This window comes from Zonotrichia leucophrys, unplaced genomic scaffold, assembly GCF_028769735.1.
Source record: "Zonotrichia leucophrys gambelii isolate GWCS_2022_RI unplaced genomic scaffold, RI_Zleu_2.0 Scaffold_553_33452, whole genome shotgun sequence".
Taxonomy (NCBI): domain Eukaryota; kingdom Metazoa; phylum Chordata; class Aves; order Passeriformes; family Passerellidae; genus Zonotrichia; species Zonotrichia leucophrys.
Window position 1 is genome coordinate 1,516 of NW_026992758.1, and position 21,052 is coordinate 22,567.

Below are 21,052 nucleotides of genomic sequence, written 5' to 3' on the forward strand. Positions count from 1 at the left end.
AGGTACCTGTGGAATTACCTGTGCGATCCCCAAACCCCATAAACCCCAAATCCTACAAAACCCCAAAACCCCATTGTAAACCCCACAAAACCCCCCTAAAAACCCCAAAAATCAAAGCAAAAAAAACCCCAAAAATCCCCAAACCCCACAAAACCCCACAAAACCCCAAATCCCAAAAAAACCCATTAAAACCCCATAAAAACCTCACGAAAATCCCTCATAAAACCCCTGAAAAACCTCACAGAAACCCCATAAATACCCCAAAAATCAAACCAAAAAAAACCCCAAAAAATCCCCAAACCCCACAAAACCCCACAAAACCCCAAATCCCATAAAAACCCCATAAAAACCCCAATTTAGGTACCTGTGGAATTACCTGTGCGATCCCCAAACCCCACAAAAACCCTACAAAAACCCCAAAACCCCATCATAAACCCCACCAAAACCCCCCAAAAAACCCCAAAAATTAGACCCAAAAAACTCCAAAATGCCACAAAAAAGCCCCAAAACCCCACAATACCCCATAAACCCCCAAATCCCAAAAACCCCATAAAAACCCCATCATAAACCTCACAAAAACCCCTTAAAACCTCACAGAAACCCCATAAATACCCCAAAAATCAAACCAAAAAAACCTCCAAAAAATCCCCAAACCCCACAAAAACCCCAAATCCCAAAAACCCCATAAAAACCCCATAAAATTCCCAATTTCAGGTACCTGTGGAATTACCTGTGCGATCTCTTTGCGGGGGCCTGGGAGCCGCGGGAGCTGAACCCGCTGGGGCTGAGCATCCCCAGGGCGAGCCCGCAGCAGGTGAGGCACAAAAACACCAAAATCACCCCAAAAATATCCCAAAATAACCCCAAAATAACCCCAAAATATCCCAAAAATATCCCAAAAATAGCCCCAAAATATCCCCAAAATTACCCCAAAATATCCCCAAAATATCCCCAAAAATATCCTAAAATATCCCTAAAATATCCCCAAAAATATCCCCAAAATCACCCCAAAAATCACCCCAAAATATCCCAAAATCACCCCAAAAATCCCCAAAATATCCCAAAAATAACCCCAAAAATACCCCCAAAATATCCCCAAAATCACCCCCAAAATATCCCCAAAATATCCCAAAATATCCCAAAAAAACCCCAAAAATAACCCAAAAAATAACCCCAAAATATCCCAAAATAACCCCAAAATAACCCCAAAATATCCCCAAAATATCCCCAAAATATCCCCAAAATAACCCCAAAAATAACCCCAAAATAACCCCAAAATAACCCCAAAAATATCCCAAAATCACCCCAAAAATATCCCAAAATGGGGAAAACTCAAACAGGAAAAAAAACCCCAAAAAATTGGGGAAAAACACCGAAATTTGGGGGGAAAACTTCAAAATGGGAGGGAAAAATCCCAAAATATGGAGCAAAATCCCAAAGGAGATGAAACCCCAAAATAACCCCAAAATAACCCCAAAAATCACCCCAAAATACCCCAAAATCACCCCAAAAATAACCCCAAAATACCCCAAAATAGCCCAAAATGGGGAAAACAAACAGGGAAAAAAACCCCAAAATTTGGGGGAAAAATGACGAAATTTTGGGGGAAAAATTCCAAAATATGGAGCAAAATCCCAAAGGAGATGAAACCCCAAAAAATCCCAAAATGGGGAAAACTCAAACAGGGAAAAAAACCCAAAATTTGGGGGAAAACCTCAAAATTGGGGGAAAAAACCACTGAAAATTGGGGAGGAAAAACCCTAAAATTTGGGAGGAAACTCCAAAAGAGGTGAGAGCCCAAAAACCCCAAAAAACCCAAAATGGGGGGAAAATAAAAATGGGGAAAAAACCCTCAAAATGGGGGAAAAAAATCCCAAAATATTGGGGGGAAACCCCAAAAGAGGTGAGAGCCCAAAAACCCTAAAACAACCCCAAAAAATCCCAAAATTTGGGGGAAAAGCCCTGAAAATTTGGGGGGAAAAAATCCCAAAATTTTGGGGAAAAAACCACCGAAATTTGGAGGGAAAACTTCAAAATGGGAGGGAAAAATCCCAAAATATGGAGCAAAATCCCAAAGGAGATGAAACCCCAAAATAACCCCAAAATAACCCCCAAAATAACCCCAAAATAACCCCAAAATAACCCCAAAAATAACCCCAAAAATAACCCCAAAATATCCCAAAATGGGGAAAACTCAAACAGGGAAAAAACCCCAAAATTTGGGGGAAAAATGACGAAATTTTGGGGGAAAAATTCCAAAATGTGGAGCAAAATCCCAAAGGAGATGAAACCCCAAAAAATCCCAAAAATCACCCCAAAATAACCCAAAATCACCCCAAAAATATCCCAAAATATCCCCAAAAATAACCCCAAAAATCACCCCAAAATATCCCAAAATAACCCCAAAATATCCTCAAAAATAACCCCAAAAACCCCCAAAAATAACCCCAAAATATCCCAAAAATCACCCCAAAATATCCCAAAAATATCCCTAAAATATCCCCAAAAATAACCCCAAAATGGGGGAAAAAAAACCCCAAAATTTGAGGGAAAAAACACCGAAATTTGGGGGGAAAACTTCAAAATGGGAGGGCAAAATCCCAAAATATGGAGCAAAATCCCAAAGGAGATGAAACCCCAAAAAATCCCAAAAATAACCCCAAAATATCCCAAAAATCACCTCAAAAATAACCCCAAAATATCCCAAAATGGGGAAAACTCAAACAGGGAAAAAACCCCAAAATTTGGGGAAAAACCCTCAAAATTGGGGGAAAAAATCCCAAAATATTGGGGGGAAACCCCAAAAGAGGTGAGAGCCCAAAAACCCCAAAAAAACCCAAAAAAAACCCAAAAAACCCAAAATGGGGGGAAAATAAAAATGGGGAAAAAAACCTTAAAATTGGGGGAAAAAATCCCAAAATGGGGGAAAAAAATCCCAAAATATTGGGGGGAAACCCCAAAAGAGGTGAGAGCCCAAAAACCCTAAAACAACCCCAAAAAAACCTCAAATTGGGAAAAAAACCCCAACATTTGAGGGAAAAAACACCGAAATTTTGGGGGAAAGCTTCAAAATGGGAGGGCAAAATCCCAAAATATGGAGCAAAATCCCAAAGGAGATGAAACCCCAAAAAATCCCCCAAAATGGGGAAAACTCAAACAGGGAAAAAAACCCAAATTTGGGGGAAAAACCTCAAAATGGGAGGGAAAAATCCCAAAATATGGGGCAGAATCCCAAAGGAGATGAAACCCCAAAAAATCCCAAAAATAACCCCAAAAATAACCCCAAAATATCCCAAAATGGGGAAAACAAACAGGGAAAAAAACCCCAAAATTTGGGGGAAAAATGACGAAATTTGAGGGAAAAATCCCAAAATATGGAGCAAAATCCCAAAGGAGATGAAACCCCAAAAAATCCCAAAATGGGGAAAACTCAAACAGGGAAAAACCTCAAAATTTGGGGAAAAATGACGAAATTTTGGGGGAAAAATTCCAAAATATGGGGCAGAATCCCAAAGGAGATGAAACCCCAAAAAATCCCAAAATATCCCAAAATAGGGAAAACTCAAGCAGGGAAAAAGAGCCCCGAAACCCAAACCCAAACAGGGAAAACCCAAAATGGGGGAAAACTGAACAATATTGGGGAACTGAAATGGGGCAGAAACCCCAAATGGAGTCAGGCCTGGGTTGGGGTTAGGCCGGACCCGGATGGGTCAATCCCGGGTTAATCCCAAATTAATCCTGGGTCAATCCTGGGTTAATCCCGGGTTAATCCCAAATTAATCCTAAATTAATCCCAATTTATCTGGGTTAATACCGAGTTAATCCTGGGTTAATCCCGAGTTAATCCTGGGTTAATCTTGGGTTAATCCCAAGTTAATCCCGGGTTAATCCCGGGTTCATCCCAGGTTAATCCTGGGTTAATCCCGGTCTGTCTGGGTTAATCCCGGGTTAATCCTGTGTGAATCTCAGGTTAATCCCGGGTTAACCCCCACTCTATTTAAATTAATCCCAGGTTAATCCCGCTTTGGTCCAGGAATGCTCGGAGCTCCTGAGCCGGGCTCTGATGGGTTAATCCCGGGTTAATCTCAGTTGTGTTTGGGTTAATCCCAGGTTAATCCCGGGTTATTCCAGGTCCAGGAATGCTCAGAGCTCCTGAGCCAGGCTCTGTTGGGGTTAATCCCGGGTTAATCCCGGTCTGTCTGTGTTAATCCCGGGTTAATCCTGGGTTAATCCCGGTCTCTCTGTGTCAATCCCGGGTTAATCCCGGTTTAATGCAGGTCCAGGCGGTGTCGGAGCTCCTGAGCCGGGCTGTTGGGGTTAATCCCGGGTTATTCCCAAATTAATCCCAGGTTAATCCTGGGTTAATCCTGGGTTAATCTCAGTTGTGTTTGGGTTAATCCCGGGTTAATCCTGGTTTATCTGGGTTAATCCAGGTCCAGGAGGTCTCACCCTGGTTTAGAGTTAATCCCATGTTAATCCCGGGTCAATCCCGGTCTCTCTGTGTCAATCCCGGGTTAATACCAGGTTGATCCCGGGTTAATCCCGGGTTACTCCAGGTCCGGGAGGTCTCGGAGCTCCTGAGCCGGGCTCTGTTGGGGTTAATCCTGGGTTAATCCCACGTTAACCCTGTGTTAATCCCGGTCTATCTCTGGTAATCCAGGTCCAGGCGGTCTCAGAGCTCCTAAATCGGGCTCTGTTGGGGTTAATCCTGGGTTAATCCCGGTCTCTCTGGGTTAAGCCTGGGTTAATCCCACGTTAATCCCGGGTTAATCCCGGGTCAATCCCGGTTCAATGCAGGTCCAGGCGGTCGCAGAGCTCCTGAGCCGGGCTCTGTTGGGGTTAATCCCAGGTTTAATCCCGGGTTAATCCCGGGTTAATCCCGGGTCAATCCCGGTTCAATGCAGGTCCAGGCGGTGTCAGAGCTCCTGAGCCGGGCTCTGTTGGGGTTAATCCCGGGTTAATCCCGGGTCAATCCCGGGTTAATCCCGGTCTCTCTGTGTTACTCCAGGTCCAGGCGGTGTCGGAGCTCCTGAGCCGGGCCCAGCGGCCGCTGCTGCTCGTGGGCAGCCAGGCCCTGCTGCCCCCAACGCCCGCCGAGGAGCTGAGGTGGGACTGGGAGGGACTGGGAGGGACTGGGATGGACTGGGATGGGACTGGGAGGGACTGGGAGGGACTGGGATATACTGGGATGGAACTGGGAGGGACTGGGAGGGACTGGGATGGAACTGGGATGGACTGGGAGGGACTGGGGGGGACTGGGAGGGACTGGGAGGGACTGGGAGGGACTGGGATGGAACTGGGAGGGACTGGGATGGACTGGGTTATACTGGGATGGACTGGGATGGACTGGGATGGAACTGGGAGGGACTGGGATGGAACTGGGAGGGACTGGGATGGACTGGGATGAACTGGGATAGACTGGGAGGGACTGGGATGGACTGGGAGGGACTGGGAGGGGTTGGGGAGCAACTGGGGGAGATTGGGAGGGGACTGGGTTATAGTGGGAGGGGACTGAGAGGGACTGGGATAAACTGGGATGGGCTGGGAGGGGATTAGCTAGGACTGGGATGGACCTGGCTGGAGCCGGTTTGGGGCCAAATGGAGCCGGTTTGGGGCCAGTCTGGGGCCAAACGGAGCCGGTTTGGGGCCAATTTGGGGCCAGACTGAGCCAGTTTGGGGCCAGTTTGGGGCCGAACTGAACCGTTGGGGCCAAATGAAGGCGATTTTGAGACCCAGTTTGGGGAAAATGGAGCCAGATTTGGGGCCAGTTTGGGGCTGAACTGAGCCAGTTTGGGGCCAGTTTGGAGCCGGTTTTGGGGCCAGTTTGGGGCCAAACTGAGCTGGTTTTGGGGCCAGTTTGGGGCTGAACTGAGCCAGTTTGGGGCCAAATGAAGGCGATTTTGAGACCAGTTTGGGGAAAATGGAGCCAGATTTGGGGCCAGTTTGGGGCCAAACTGAGCCGGTTTTGGGGCCAGTTTGGGGCTGAACTGAGCCAGTTTGGGGCCAAATGGAGCCGGTTTGGGGCCAGTTTGGGGCCAAATGGAGCCAGTTTGGGGCCAGTTTGGGGCCAAATGGAGCCGGTTTGGGGCCGGTTTGGGGCCAAATGGAGCCAGTTTGGGGCCAAATGGAGCCAGTTTGGGGCCAAATGGAGCCGGTTTTGGGGCCAGTTTGGGGCCAAATGGAACCAATTTGGGGCCAAATGCAGCCGGTTTTGGGGCCAGTTTGGGGCCAAACTGAGCCGGTTTTGGGGCCAGTTTGGGGCCAAATGAAGGTGATTTTGAGACCCAGTTTGGGGCCAAATGGAGCCCATTTGGGGCCAGTTTGGGGTCAAACTGAGCCGGTTTTGGGGCCAGTTTGGGACTGAACTGAGCCAGTTTGGGGCCAAATGGAGCCGGTTTTGAGACCCAGTTTGGGGAAAATGGAGCCGGTTTTGAGACCCAGTTTGGGCCAAACGGAGCCGGTTTGGGGCCAAATGGAGCTGGTTTGGGGCCGCTTTGGGGCCGAACGGAGCGGGTTTGGGGTCAGTTTGGGGCCGAACGGAGCCGGTTTGGGGTCACTTTGGGGCCGAACGGAGCCGGTTTGGGGTCACTTTGGGGCCGAACGGAGCGGGTTTGGGGTCACTTTGGGGCCGAACGGAGCCGGTTTGGGGTCACTTTGGGGCCGAACGGATCCGGTTTGGTGTCACCGTGCCCTCCCCCCAGCGCGGCCCTGCAGGCCCTGGGCCTCCCCTGCTACCTGGGCGGGGCCGCGCGGGGGCTGCTGCCCCCCCAGTGCCCCCTCCTGCTGCGGCAGAACCGCAGGGACGCCCTGAGGGACGCGGACCTGGTGCTGCTGGCAGGTGACACCTGGGGACAGTGGGGACACCCTGGGGACACCCTGGGGACACATTGGGGACACCTTGGGGACAGTGGGGACACCGTGGGGACACCCTGGGGACACCCTGGGGACAGTGGGGACACCCTGGGGATAGTGGGGACACATTGGGGACACCTTGGGGACAGTGGGGACACCCTGGGGACAGTGGGGACACCCTGGGGACACATTGGGGACACCTTGGGGACACCCTGGGGACAGTGGGGACACCCTGGGGACACCCTGGGGACACCCTGGGGACACATTGGGGACACATTGGGGACACTCTGGGGACACATTGGGGACACCTTGGGGACACCTTAGGGACACCCTGGGGACACCCTGGGGACAATGGGGACAGTGGGGACACCCTGGGGACACCCCGGGGACACCCTGGGGACACCCTGGGGACACCTTGGGGACACCATGGGGACAGTGGGGACACTTTGGGGACACCCCGGGGACACCCTGGGGCACCTTAGGGACACCTTGGGGACAGTGGGGACACCTTGGGGACACCTTGGGGACACCTTGGGGACACCTTGGGGACACCCTGGGGACACCCTGGGGACATTGGGGACACATGGGGGACACCCTGGGGACAGTGGGGACACCCTGGGGACACCCTGGGGACACACTGGGGACACCCTGGGGACAATGGGGACACCCTGGGGACACCCTGGGGACACATTGGAGACACCTGGGGACACCCTGGGGACACATTGGGGACACATTGGGGACACCCCGGGGACACATTGGGGACACCCCCGTCCCCCGGTGCCCCCCTGTCCCCACAGGCACCGTGTGCGATTTCCGCCTCTCCTACGGGCGCCTCTTCGGCCGCGGCACCGCCGTGGTGGCCGTGAACCGGAACCGGGAGCAGCTGCTGAGGAACTCGGACGTGTTCTGGAAACCGCGGCTGGCCGTGCTGGGTGAGGGGCGAGGGGACATTGGGGACACAAAGGAACCGGTTTGGGGTCAGAACGAGGCGGTTTTGGGTTAAAATGAGGCGGTTTTGGGGCTAAAATGAGGCGATTTTGGGTCAAACCGGAACTGGGAGCAGCTGCTGAGGAACTCGGACGTGTTCTGGAAACCCCGGCTGGTCGGGCAGGGTGAGGGACATTGGGGACACAAACGGGGACAGTGGGGACACAAAGGAACCGGTTTGGGGTCAGAATGAGGCAGTTTTGGGGTTAAAATGAGGCAAGTTTGGGTCAAACCATGACCCAATGTCTTTTGGAAACCCCGGCTGGCCGTGCAGGGTGAGGGGCTCTGGGACACAAAGGAACTGGTTTGGGGTCAGAATGAACCAGTTTGGGATCAGAATGGGGCAATTTTGGGGTTAAAATGAGGGGCGGTTTTGGGGTCAGAATGAAGCGGTTTGGGGTCAGAACGAGGCGGTTTTGGGGTTAAAATGAGGCGGTTTTGGGTCAAACCGTGACCGGGAGCAGCTGCTGAGGAATTCTGACATCTTCTGGAAATGGAGGGTGAGGGGACCTTGGGGACATTGAGGACACAAATGGGGACATTGGGGACACAAATGGGGACTTTGGGGACACAGATGGGGACACTGGGGACACAAATGAACCGGTTTGGGGTCAGAATGAACCGGTTTGGGATCAGAACGAGGCAGTTTTGGGGTTAAAATGAGGCAATTTTGGGTCAAATCATGACCCAACGGCTTCTGGAAACCACGGCTGGCCGTGCAGGGTGAGGGACCTTGGGGACACTGGGGACACAAATGGGGACACTGGGGACACAAATGGGGGCACTGGGGACACAAATGAACCGGTTTGGGGTCAGAATGAGGCGGTTTTGGGGTTAAAATAAGACAGTTTTGGGTCAAACCGTGACCCGATGTCTTCTGGAAACGGTGGCTGGCCATGCAGGGTGAGGGGCTCAGGGACAGTGGGGACACAAATGGGGACACTGGGGACACAGATCAACCAGTTTGGGGTCAGAATGAACCGGTTTGGGGTCAGAACGAGGCGGTTTTGGGTTAAAATGAGGCGGTTTTGGGTCAAACCGTGACCGGGAGCAGCTGCTGAGGAATTCTGACATCTTCTGGAAATGGAGGGTGAGGGACAGTGGGGACATTGAGGACACAAATGGGGACATTGGGGACACAAATGGGGACTTTGGGGACACAAAGGAACCGGTTTGGGGTCAGAATGAACTGGTTTGGGGTCAGAACGAGGCGGTTTTGGGGTTAAAATAAGACAGTTTTGGGTCAAACCGTGACCCGATGTCTTCTGGAAACGGTGGCTGGCCATGCAGGGTGAGGGGCTCGGGGACCTTGGGGACACAAATGAACCGGTTTGGCCTCAGAATGAGCCGGTTTGGGGTCAGAACGAGGCGGTTTTGGGGTTAAAATGAGGCGGTTTTGGGTCAAACCGTGACCCAATGTGTTTTGGAAACCGCGGCTGGCCGGGCAGGGTGAGGGACCTTGGGGACAGTGGGGACACAAATGGGGACTTTGGGGACACAAATGGGGACAGTGGCAACACAAATCAACTGGTTTGGGGTCAGAATGAACCAGTTTGGGGTCAGAATGAGGCAGTTTTGGGGTTAAAATGAGGCGGTTTTCGGTCAAACCAGAACCGGGAGCAGCTGCTGAGGAACTTGGACGTGTTCTGGAAACCGCGGCTGGCCGTGCTGGGTGAGGGCTGAGGGGACACTGGGGACACAAAGGAACCGGTTTGGGGTCAGAACGAGGCGGTTTTGGGTTAAAATGAGGCGGTTTTGGGGCTAAAATGAGGCAGTTTTGGGTCAAACCGGAACTGGGAGCAGCTGCTGAGGAACTCGGACGTGTTCTGGAAACCCCGGCTGGTCGGGCAGGGTGAGGGACAGTGGGGACACAAATGGGGACAGTGGGGACACAAAGGAACCGGTTTGGGGTCAGAACGAGGCGGTTTTGGGGTTAAAATGAGGCAAGTTTGGGTCAAACCGCGACCCAACGTCTTTTGGAAGCCCCGGCTGGCCGGGCAGGGTGAGGGGCTCTGGGACACAAATCAATCGGTTTGGGGTCAGAATGAACCAGTTTGGGATCAGAATGAGGCGGTTTTGGGTTAAAATGAGACAGTTTTGGGTCAAACCGTGACCCGATGTCTTCTGGAAATGGCAGCTGGCCATGCAGGGTGAGGGACCTTTGGGACAGTGGGGGCACAAATGGGGGCACTGGGGACACAAATGAACCAGTTTGGGGTCAGAATGAGGCGGTTTTGGGGTTAAAATGAGGCAAGTTTGGGTCAAACCGCAACCCAATGTGTTTTGGAAACCGCGGCTGGCCGTGCAGGGTGAGGGGCTCTGGGACACAAATCAATCGGTTTGGGGTCAGAATGAACCAGTTTGGGGTCAAAAGGATCCAGTTTGGGATCAGAATGGGGCAATTTTGGGGTTAAAATGAGGCGGTTTTGGGGTCAGAATGAAGCGGTTTGGGGTCAGAATAAGCTGGTTTGGGGTTAAAATGAGGCGGTTTTGGGGTCAGAATGAGCTGGTTTGGGGTTAAAATGAGGCGGTTTTGGGTCAAACCGTGACCAGGAGCAGCTGCTGAGGAATTCTGACATCTTCTGGAAATGGAGGGTGAGGGGACCTTGGGGACCTTGGGGACACAAATGGGGACTTTGGGGACACAAATGGGAACTTTGGGGACACAAAGGAACCGGTTTGGGGTCAGAATGAGGCAGTTTTGGGGTTAAAATGAGGCAATTTTGGGTCAAATCATGACCCGACGGCTTCTGGAAACCACGGCTGGCCGTGCAGGGTGAGGGACCTTGGGGACACTGGGGACACAAATCAACCGGTTTGGGGTCAGAATGAACCAGTTTGTGGTCAGAATGAGGCGGTTTTGGGGTTAAAATGAGGCGGTTTTGGGTCAAACCAGGACCTGACGTGTTCTGGAAACTGCAGCTGGCCGTGCAGGGTGAGGGACCTTGGGGACTTTGGGGACACAAATGGGGACATTGGGACACAAATGGGGACATTGGGGACACAAATGAACCGGTTTGGGGTCAGAATGAACCAGTTTGGGGTTAAAATGAGGCGGTTTTGGGTCAAACCGCGACTGAGCGCAGCTGGTGCTGAATTCTGGTGTGTTCTGTTAATGCAGGGTGAGGGACCTTGGGGACAGTGGGGACACAAATGGGGACATTGGGGACACAAAGGAACTGGTTTGGGGTCAGAATGAGGCAGTTTTGGGATGGAACTGAGCTGGTTTGGGGTGCCTTGGTGACACTTTGGGGTCCCCTGGTGACATTTGGTGACATTCCTGCAGGTGACCCCGCGTCCCTGCTGGTGGCGCTGTGGGGTCCTTGGTGACACTTTGGGTGACATTTGGTGACATTTTGGTGCCATTTGGTGACATTGATGTCCCCAGGTGACCCCACATCCCTGCTGGTGTCCCTTTGGGGTGCGTTGATGACACTTTGGGGTCCCCTGGTGACATTTGGTGACATTTCTGTGTCCTCAGGTGACCCTGTGTCCCTGCTGGTGGCGCTGTGGGGTCCCTGGTGACATTTGATGACATTTGGTGACATTTGGGTGACATTTGGGTGACATTTGGTGACATTTCTGTCCCCCAGGTGACCCTGTGTCCCTGCTGGTGTCCCTTTGGGGTGCCTTGGTGGCACTTTGGGGTCTCCTGGTGACATTTGGTGCCATTTGGTGACATTCTTGCAGGTGACCCCGCGTCACTGCTGGTGGCACTGTGGTGACATTTGGTGACATTTGGTGACATTTGGTGCCATTCCCCTTAGGTGACCCTGTGTCCCTGCTGGTGGCGCTGTGGGGTCCCTGGTGATATTTGATGATATTTGGTGACATTTGGTGACATTTGGTGACATTTCTGTGTCCCCAGGTGACCCCGCGTCCCTGCTGGTGACACTTTGGGTGACATTGGTGACATTTCTGTCCCCCAGGTGACCTTGTGTCCCTGCTGGTGGCGCTGTGGTGACATTTGGTGACATTTGGTGACATTTGGTGACATTGATGTCCCCCCAGGTGACCCCGCGTCCCTGCTGGTGGCGCTGGGGTGACATTTGGTGACATTTGGTGACATTGGGTGACATTGGTGTCCCCCCAGGTGACCCCGCGTCGCTGCTGGTGGCGCTGTGGTGACATTTGGGTGACATTTGGGTGACATTCCCCCCAGGTGACCCCGCGTCCCTGCTGGTGGCGCTGTCGCGGAGCCTGCCCGGGTTCAGCTGCCCCCGGCCGTGGCTGCAGCGGCTGCGGGAGGCGGAGGAGGAGAAGGAGCGGCAGAACCGGTGAGGGACGGACGGACGGACACGGGGACGGACGGACACGGGATGGACGGACAGTGACGGACAGACGGACATGGGATGGGGACAGGGGGACAGAGGGACCACGGGGGGACAGAAAGACACTGGGACAGACGGACACGGGGACACGGGGGGGACAGGGATGGGGACAGGAGCGGCAGAACCGGTGAGGGACGGACAGACAGACACGGGGACACGGGGGGGACAGACGGACACGGGGACGGACGGACACGGGATGGGAACAGATGGACAGGGACGGACGGACGGACACGGGGACGGACGGACACGGGATGGGGACAGATGGACAGGGACGGACAGACAGACACGGGGACGGACGGACACGGGATGGGAACAGATGGACAGGGACGGACGGACGGACACGGGGACAGACGGGCACGGGATGGGGACAGGGGGACACAGGGGACAGGGGGACAGGGAGCGACTGAACTGGTGAGAGAGGGACAGACGGATGGCAGGGAAGGACAGACAGACAGACGGACAGAGGGACAGAGATGGGACAGAGGGGACACAGCGACAGGGAGCGGCTGAACCAGTGACGGACGGACAGACGGACACGGGGACACGGGGGGGACGGACGGACACGGGAATGGGGACAGACGGACAGGGACGGACAGACGGACACGGGGGAGACAGAGGGACACAGGGGACAGGGGGACAGGGAGCGGCAGAACCGGTGAGGGACGGACAGACAGACACGGGAATGGGGACAGGAGGACAGGGGGGGATAGGGGGGGACAGACGGACAGGGGGACAGGGATGGGGACAAGAGTGGCAGAATTGGTGAGGGACGGACAGACGGACACGGGGGGGACAGACGGACAGGGGGACAGGGATGGGGAGCGGCTGAACCGGTGAGAGAGGGACAGACAAACACGGGGGGGGACAGACGGACAGAGGGACACAGGGACAGGGAGTGTCTGAACCGGTGAGGGACGGACAGATGGACACGGGGGGGGGGGGGGGGACGGGGGAGGGGGGACAGGGACAGAGGGACGGGGGACAGGGATGGGGAGCGGCTGAAGCAGTGAGATGGACAGACGGACACGGGATGGGGACAGGGGGACAGGGATGGGGACAAGGAGAGGCTGAACCGGTGAGGGACGGACAGACGGACGGGGGGGGGGACAGAGGGACAGAACGGACACAGGGACAGGGAGCAGCTGAACAGGTGAGGGACGGACAGACGGACACAGGAGGGACAGCAGGGGGGACAGAGGGACACTGAGACACAGGGACAGACGGACAGATGGACATGGGGACAGAGAAACAGGGATGTGGAGCTGCTGAACTGGTGAGAGATGGACAGACGGACAGAGGGGACAGGGGAAGGGACAGAGGGACAGGGAGCGACTGAACCGGTGAGGGACGGACAGATGGATGGCAGGGGGGGACAGACGGACAAATGGACAGAGGGACAGGGATGGGGACAGAGAGGACACAGGGACAGGGAACGGCTGAACCGGTGAGGGACGGACAGATGGACAGACGGACACGGGGACAGAGGGACAGGGGGACAGAGGGACAGGGATGGGGACATTTGGGGGATCCCATTCCCAGGTTTGGGGGCATCGCAGCCCCTTCCCCACCGGCCCTGGGGGGGTTTTGGGGTTTTTGGGTTCAGAACCCCCAAATTCGGGATTTTCGTTTTCCGTCCCCGCAGGGCCGAGGCCGCGGTGCCCCCCCCATGCCCTGGGCTCAGACCCCCCCAGTTTGGGGTTTTGGGTTCATTGCCCTTTTTTGGGGGTTTTTTTTTGGGGGGATTTTTGTGTTCACAGTCCCCAGTTTGGGATTTTTGGGTTCATTCCCCTTTTTTGGGGGATTTTTGTGTTCACACCCCCCAGTTTGGGATCTTTGTGTTCACACCCCCCAGTTTGGGGTTTTTGGGTTCGGAACCCCCAGATTTGGGTTTGTTTGGCTCCGACCCCGCAGGGCCAAGGCCGCGGTGCCCCTCCCCGTGCCCTGGGCTCAGACCCCCCCAGTTTGGGATTTTTGGGTTCATTCCCCTTTTTTGGGGGATTTTTGTGTTCACACCCCCAGTTTGGGATTTTTGGGTTCATTCCCCTTTTTTGGGGGATTTTTGTGTTCACACCCTCCAGTTTGGGTTTTTGGGTTCAGAACCCCCAGTTTGGGATTTTTGGGTTCATTCCCTTTTTTGGGGGGATTTTTTTGGGATTTTTGTGTTCACACCCCCCAGTTTGGGATTTTTGGGTTCATTCCCCTTTTTTGGGTTTTTTTTTGGGGGATTTTTGTGTTCACACCCCCCAGTTTGGGATTTTTGCGTTCACACCCCCCAGTTTGGGATTTTTGGGTCCAGAACCCCCAGATTTGGGGTTTTTAGGTTCAGAACCCCCAGTTTGGGATTTTTGGGTTCATTCCCCTTTTTTTGGGGGAATTTTTGTGTTCACACTCCCCAGTTTGGGGTTTTTGGGTTCAGAACCCCCAGATTTGGGGGTTTTGGGTTCAGAACCCCCAGTTTGGGATTTTTGGGTTCATTCCCCTTTTTTGGGGGGATTTTTTTGTGATTTTTCCATTCACACCCCCCAGTTTGGGGTTTTTGGGTTCAGAACCCCCAGTTTGGGATTTTTGCGTTCACACCCCCCAGATTTGGGGTTTTTGGGTTCAGAACCCCCAGTTTGGGGTTTTTGGGTTCAGAACCCCCAGATTTGGGATTTTTGGGTTCACACCTCCCAGTTTGGGATTTTTTGGGTTCATTCCCTTTTTTGGGGGATTTTTGTGTTCACACCCCCCAGTTTGGGATTTTTGTGTTCACACCCCCCAGATTTGGGGTTTTTGGGTTCGGAACCCCCAGATTTGGGGTTTTTGGGTTCAGAACCCCCAGTTTGGGGTTTTTGTGTTCACACCTCCCAGTTTGGGATTTTTTGGGTTCATTCCCCTTTTTTGGGGGATTTTTGTGTTCACACCCCCCAGTTTGGGATCTTTGTGTTCACACTCCCCAGTTTGGGGTTTTTGTGTTCACACCCCCCAGATTTGGGGTTTTTGGGTTCGGAACCCCCAGATTTGGGGTTTTTGGGTTCAGAACCCCCAGTTTGGGGTTTTTGGGTTCGGAACCCCCAGATTTGGTTTATTTTGGCCCCGACCCCGCAGTGCCAAGGCCGCGGTGCCCCCCCCGTGCCACCTGAACCCGCTGGCGCTGCTGCGGGCGCTGGACCGGCTGCTGCCCCCCCACTGCCTGCTGGTGGCCGACGGCGGCGACTTCGTGGGGACGGCGGCGTACACGGTGCGGCCACGGCAGCCCCGGGGATGGATGGACCCGGGTATGGGGACATTGGGGACACTGCAGGGACATTGGGGACATTGATGGGACATTGGGGACAGCGGCGTACACGGTGCGGCCACGGCAGCCCCGGGGATGGATGGACCCGGGTAAGGGACATTGGGGACATTGGGGACATTGGGGGCATTGGGGACGGCGGCGTACACGGTGCGGCCACGGCAGCCCCGGGGATGGATGGACCCTGGTGAGGGACACTGGGGACATTGGGGACATTGGGGGGGATTGGGGACATTGGGGACAATGGGGACAATGGGGGGATTGGGGACACTGATGGGACACTGGGGACATTGGGGGGGAGTTGGGGACACTGGGGACAGCGGCGTACACGGTGCGGCCACGGCAGCCCAGAGGGTGGATGGACCCTGGTGAGGGACATTGGGGACACTGGGGGAGTTGGGGACACTGGGGGGATTGGGGACATTGGGGACACTGGGGACAATGGGGACGGCGGCGTACACGGTGCGGCCACGGCAGCCACGAGGGTGGATGGACCCTGGTGAGGGACACTGGGGGGATTGGGGACATTGGGGACACTGGGGACACTGGGGACATTGGGGACACTGGGGACAATGGGGACATTGGGGACATTGATGGGACAATGGGGACATTGGGGACACTGGGGGGATTGGGGACAGCGGCGTACACGGTGTGGCCACGGCAGCCACGGGGCTGGATGGACCCGGGTATGGTGACACTGGGGACACCTGGGGGGATTGGGGACACTGGGGACAATGGGGGATTGGGGACATTGGGGGATTGGGGACACTGGGGACACTGGGGACAGCGGCGTACACGGTGCGGCCACGGCAGCCCCGAGGGTGGATGGACCCGGGTATGGGACAATGGGGACATTGATGGGACATTGGGGACATTGGGGACAATGGGGACACTGGGGGAGTTGGGGACATTGGGGGGATTGGGGACACTGGGGACATTGGTGGGACACTGGGGACAATGGGGACACTGATGGGACACTGGGGACAGTGGGGACAGCGGCGTACACGGTGCGGCCACGGCAGCCCCGGGGCTGGATGGACCCGGGTATGGGACACTGGGGACACTGGGGGAGTTGGGGACACTGGGGGGATTGGGGACATTGGGGACACTGGGGACAATGGGGGGATTGGGGACAATGGGGACATTGGGGACAGCGGCGTACACGGTGCGGCCACGGCAGCCCCGGGGCTGGATGGACCCGAGTATGGTGACATTGGGGACATTTGGGGACATTGGGGATGTTGGGGACATTGGGGACACTGGGGGCATTGGGAACAGTGCCATACACCGTGATACCTCGACAGCCACAGGGCTGGATGGAGCCAGGTAAGTGACACCTGGGGACACCTGGGGACACCTGGGGACAGAGCCACCCCCACCAAGGGACACTGAGGGGACACTGATGGGACACTGAGGGGACATGGCCAGACCATGTGGTGACAGGGCCAGGCCCCATAGGGACATGTGGGGACAGCTTGGGGACAGGGCCAGAGCATGTGGGGACACGCAGGGACACACAGGAACCGGCGGGGACACGGCCAGGGGGGTGGCACCGATGTCCCTGCTGTCCCCGGTGGCAGCGATGTCCTGTCATGTCCTCAGTGTCCCCACTGTCCCCTGTGGGGTGTCCCTGATGTCCCCAGTGTCCCTGTGTTTCCTCAGGTCCCTTTGACATTGCTGTCCCCTGTGTCCCCTCTGTCCCTGTTGTCCCTGATGTCCCCTGATGTCCCATTGTCCCTCAGGTCCCTTTGGCACTGATGTCCCCTGATGTCCCCAATGTCCCCATGTCCCCTCAGGTCCCTTTGGCACTGCTGTCCCCTGATGTCCCTGTGTCCCCTGATGTCCCCAATGTCCCCATTGTCCCCTCAGGTCCCTTTGGCACACTGGGCGTGGGCGGAGGATTCGCGCTCGGGGCCAAACTCTGCCGGCCCGAGGCTGAGGTGACACCTGGGGGGGACATGGGGACACTGGGGGGGACATTGAGGGGACATGGGGACATTGGGGGATGGGGGGATGTGGGGACATAGGGGACATTGGGAGATGGGAGACATTGGGGGGGTATGGGGACATTGAGGGGACATTGGGGACATCGGGGAGATGGGGAGGGATGAGGGGGTGGTGGCAGTGGGGACATTTGGGGGAGGGGGACTTTGGGGACATTGGGGACATTGGGGACATTGCAGGGGATGGGGACATGGGGGACTTTGGGGAATTTGGGAACATTGAGGGACATTGGGGGGATTGGGGACATTGAGGACATTGCGGGGACATTGTGGGGACAAAAGGACATCAGGGACATTGGGGACACTGGAGGGGACATGGGGACATTGGAGAATGGGGGCATTGGGGACATGGGAGGACATCAGGGTCAGGGGGTGTGGAGGGGAGGGGGACATTGAGGGGGACAATGGGGACATTGGAGGGGTCAGAGGGTCCCCAGGGCCACCCATGGGTGGCACTGGGTGACACTGGGTGACATTTGGTGACACTGCCAGGTGTGGGTCCTGTTCGGGGACGGCTCCCTGGGCTTCAGCCTGATGGAGTTCGACACCTTCGTGCGCCACAAGGTCACTGTCACTGTGTCATTGTCACCGTGTCATTGTCACTGTGTCACTGTCACCTGTTACCTGTCATTGTCACTGTCACTGTCACCATCATTGTGTCATTGTCACTGTCATCATCACTGTCGCCATGTCATTGTCATTGTGTCACTGTCATTGTCACCTCTCATTGTCCTTGTTACCTGTGCTTGGCACTGTCATTGTCACTGTTATTGTCACTGTCCCTGTGTCCCCTTGTCCCCAGGTCCCTGTCCCATCTGTGTCACTTTGTCCCTGTCTGTGTCCCTGTCCCTGTCCCAGCTGTGTCACTGTGTCCTGTGTCCCTGCTGTCCCCGTGTCCTCATGTCCCCATGTCCCTGTCCCATCAGTGTCACTCTGTCTGTCCCCATGTCCCTGTGCGTGTCCCTGTGTCACTCTGTCTGTCCCTGTGTCACTCTGTCTGTCCCTGTGTCACTCTGTCTGTCCCCCCCTGTGTCCCTACGTCCCTGTGTCACTCTGTCTGTCCCCTGTCCCCATGTCCCTCTGTCACTCTGTCCCCCCCTGTGTCCCCAGGTCCCTGTCCCAGTGTCACTCTGTCTGTGTCCCCAGGTCCCTGTGTCACTCTGTCTGTCCCTGTGTCCCCGTGTCACTCTGTCTGTCCCCGTGTCACTCTGTCTGTCCCCGTGTCGCTCTCTCTGTCCCTGTGTCACTCTGTCTGTCCCAGTGTCACTCTGTCTGTCCCCTGTCCCCGTGTCCCTGTGTCACTCTGTCTGTCCCAGTGTCACTCTGTCCCTTGTCCCATCAGTGTCACTCTGTCTGTCCCCTGTCCCCATGTCCCTGTATGTGTCCCCGTGTCACTCTGTCTGTCCCCTGTCCCCAGGTCCCTGTACGTGTCCCTGTGTCTCTCTGTCTGTCCCAGTGTCACTCTGTCTGCCCCAGTGTCACTCTGTCTGTCCCCTGTCCCCAGGTCCCTGTACGTGTCCCTGTGTCACTCTGTCTGTCCCTGTGTCACTCTGTCTGTCCCCTGTCACTCTGTCTGTCCCCTGTCTGTCTGTCCCCGTGTCACTCTGTCTGTCCCCGTGTCACTCTGTCTGTCCCTGTGTCACTCTGTCTGTCCCCTGTCCCCAGGTCCCTGTGTCACTCTGTCTGTCCCCGTGTCACTCTGTCTGTCCCTGTGTCACTCTGTCTGTCCCCGTGTCACTCTGTCTGTCCCCTGTCCCCAGGTCCCCGTCATCGCCCTGGTTGGCAACGACGCCGGCTGGACCCAGATCAGCCGCGAGCAGCTCCCCCTGCTGGGCAGCGCCGTGGGCTGCGGGCTGGCCTACAGCGGTGAGTGACCACTGAGTGACCACTGACCAACTGACCCATAGAGACCACTGACCATTCACTGCTGAGTGACCACTGAGTGACCACTGAGTGACCAACTGACCAACTGACCACTGACTGACCCATAACTGACCCATAGTGACCACTGAGTGACCACTGAGTGCCCCATAACCAGGCACAGCAGCTCCCCCTGCTGGGCAGCGCCGTGGGCTGCGGGCTGGCCTACAGCGGTGAGTGACCACTGAGTGACCACTGAGTGACCAGTGACCAACTGACCATTCACTGCTGAGTGACCACTGACTGACCCATAACTGACCCACAGTGACCACTGACCCATAGTGACCACTGACTGACCACTGACTGCCCCATAACCAGGCACAGCAGCTCCCCCTGCTGGGCAGCGCCGTGGGCTGCGGGCTGGCCTACAGCGGTGAGTGACCACTGACCAACTGACCACTGAGTGACCACTGACCACTGAGTGACCACTGACCACTGAGTGACCACTGAGTGACCAACTGACCACTGAGTGACCACTGAGTGACCCACAGTGAGCACTGACTGCCCCATAGCCAGGCACAGCAGCTCCCCCTGCTGGGCAGTGCCGTGGGCTGCGGGCTGGCCTACAGCGGTGAGTGACCACTGAGTGACCACTGACCAACTGACCACTGACTGCTGAGTGACCACTGAGTGACCACTGAGTGACCACCGACCACTGACCCACAGTGACCATTGACTGACCACTGAGTGCCCCATAGCCAGGCACAGCAGCTCCCCCTGCTGGGCAGCGCCGTGGGCTGCGGGCTGGCCTACAGCGGTGAGTGACCACTGACCACTGAGTGACCACTGAGTGACCACTGAGTGACCAACTGACCATTGACTGACCCATAACCACTGAGTGACCACTGAGTGACAACTGCCCCACTGACCACTGTGGTGACAATGCCACCTGTCTGTCCCCATGGTGACAGTGCCACCCCTATGGAGGTGACAGTGCCACCCGTATGTCCCCATGGAGGTGACAGTGCCACCCGTGTGTCCCCAGATTACCACAAGGTGGCAGAAGCTCTGGGCGGGCGCGGCTTCATCCTGGACAGCCCTGGGGACAGCACAGGGGACAGCGTTGGGGACAGCATTGGGGACAGCCCTGGGGACAGCCTTGGGGACATCGAGGACAGGGTGGCGGCCGTGCTGAGGGCGGCCCAGGCCGAGTGCCACCGCGGCCACCCCGTGCTCGTCAACGCCCTCCTGGGGCCCAGCGACTTCCGGCAGGGCTCCGTGTCCGTCTGAGGGACACCGGGGACACCAGAGTGTCACCAGAGTGTCACCAAGGGTCACCAGAGTGTCGTCAAGGGTCAACAGAGTGTCACCAAATCTCTTTGAGTGTCGTTTTGTGTCATTGAGCGTCACTGAGTGTCCCCAAGAGTCCCCAAGTGTCCCCAAAGGTCATTGAGTGTTCCCAAGGGTCCTGAGTGTCATCGAGTGTCTCCAAGTGTCCTCAAGTGTCACCAGGTGGCCCCAAGGGTCATTGAGTGTCCCCAAGGGTCCCCAAGGGTCACTGTCATCAAATATCCCCAAGTGTCACCAGGTGTCCCCAAGGGCCCCAGATGTCACCAGAGTGTCATCGATTGTCACTGAGTGTCCCCAAGAGTCCCCAAGGGTCCTGAGTGGTCATTCAGTGTCCCCAAGGGTCACCACGGGTCCCCAAGTGTCATTGAGTGTCATCGAATGTCCCCAAGGGTCAC

At 55.8% G+C, this 21,052-nt stretch overlaps 1 protein-coding gene across 1 annotated transcript; it reads left to right on the top strand.

Annotated features, from left to right (window-relative positions):
* Positions 1–714: 714 nt before the first annotated feature.
* On the top strand, positions 715–20,685 carry LOC135441813 (2-hydroxyacyl-CoA lyase 2-like; the record flags this gene model as incomplete). Its single annotated transcript, XM_064701362.1, has 10 exons — positions 715–814; positions 5,009–5,106; positions 6,702–6,838; positions 7,650–7,784; positions 12,002–12,116; positions 15,258–15,427; positions 17,314–17,384; positions 17,940–18,011; positions 19,208–19,313; positions 20,353–20,685. Coding segments are annotated over 10 exons (1,249 nt in total), but the record flags the coding sequence as incomplete, so codon positions are not given.
* Positions 20,686–21,052: the final 367 nt, after the last annotated feature.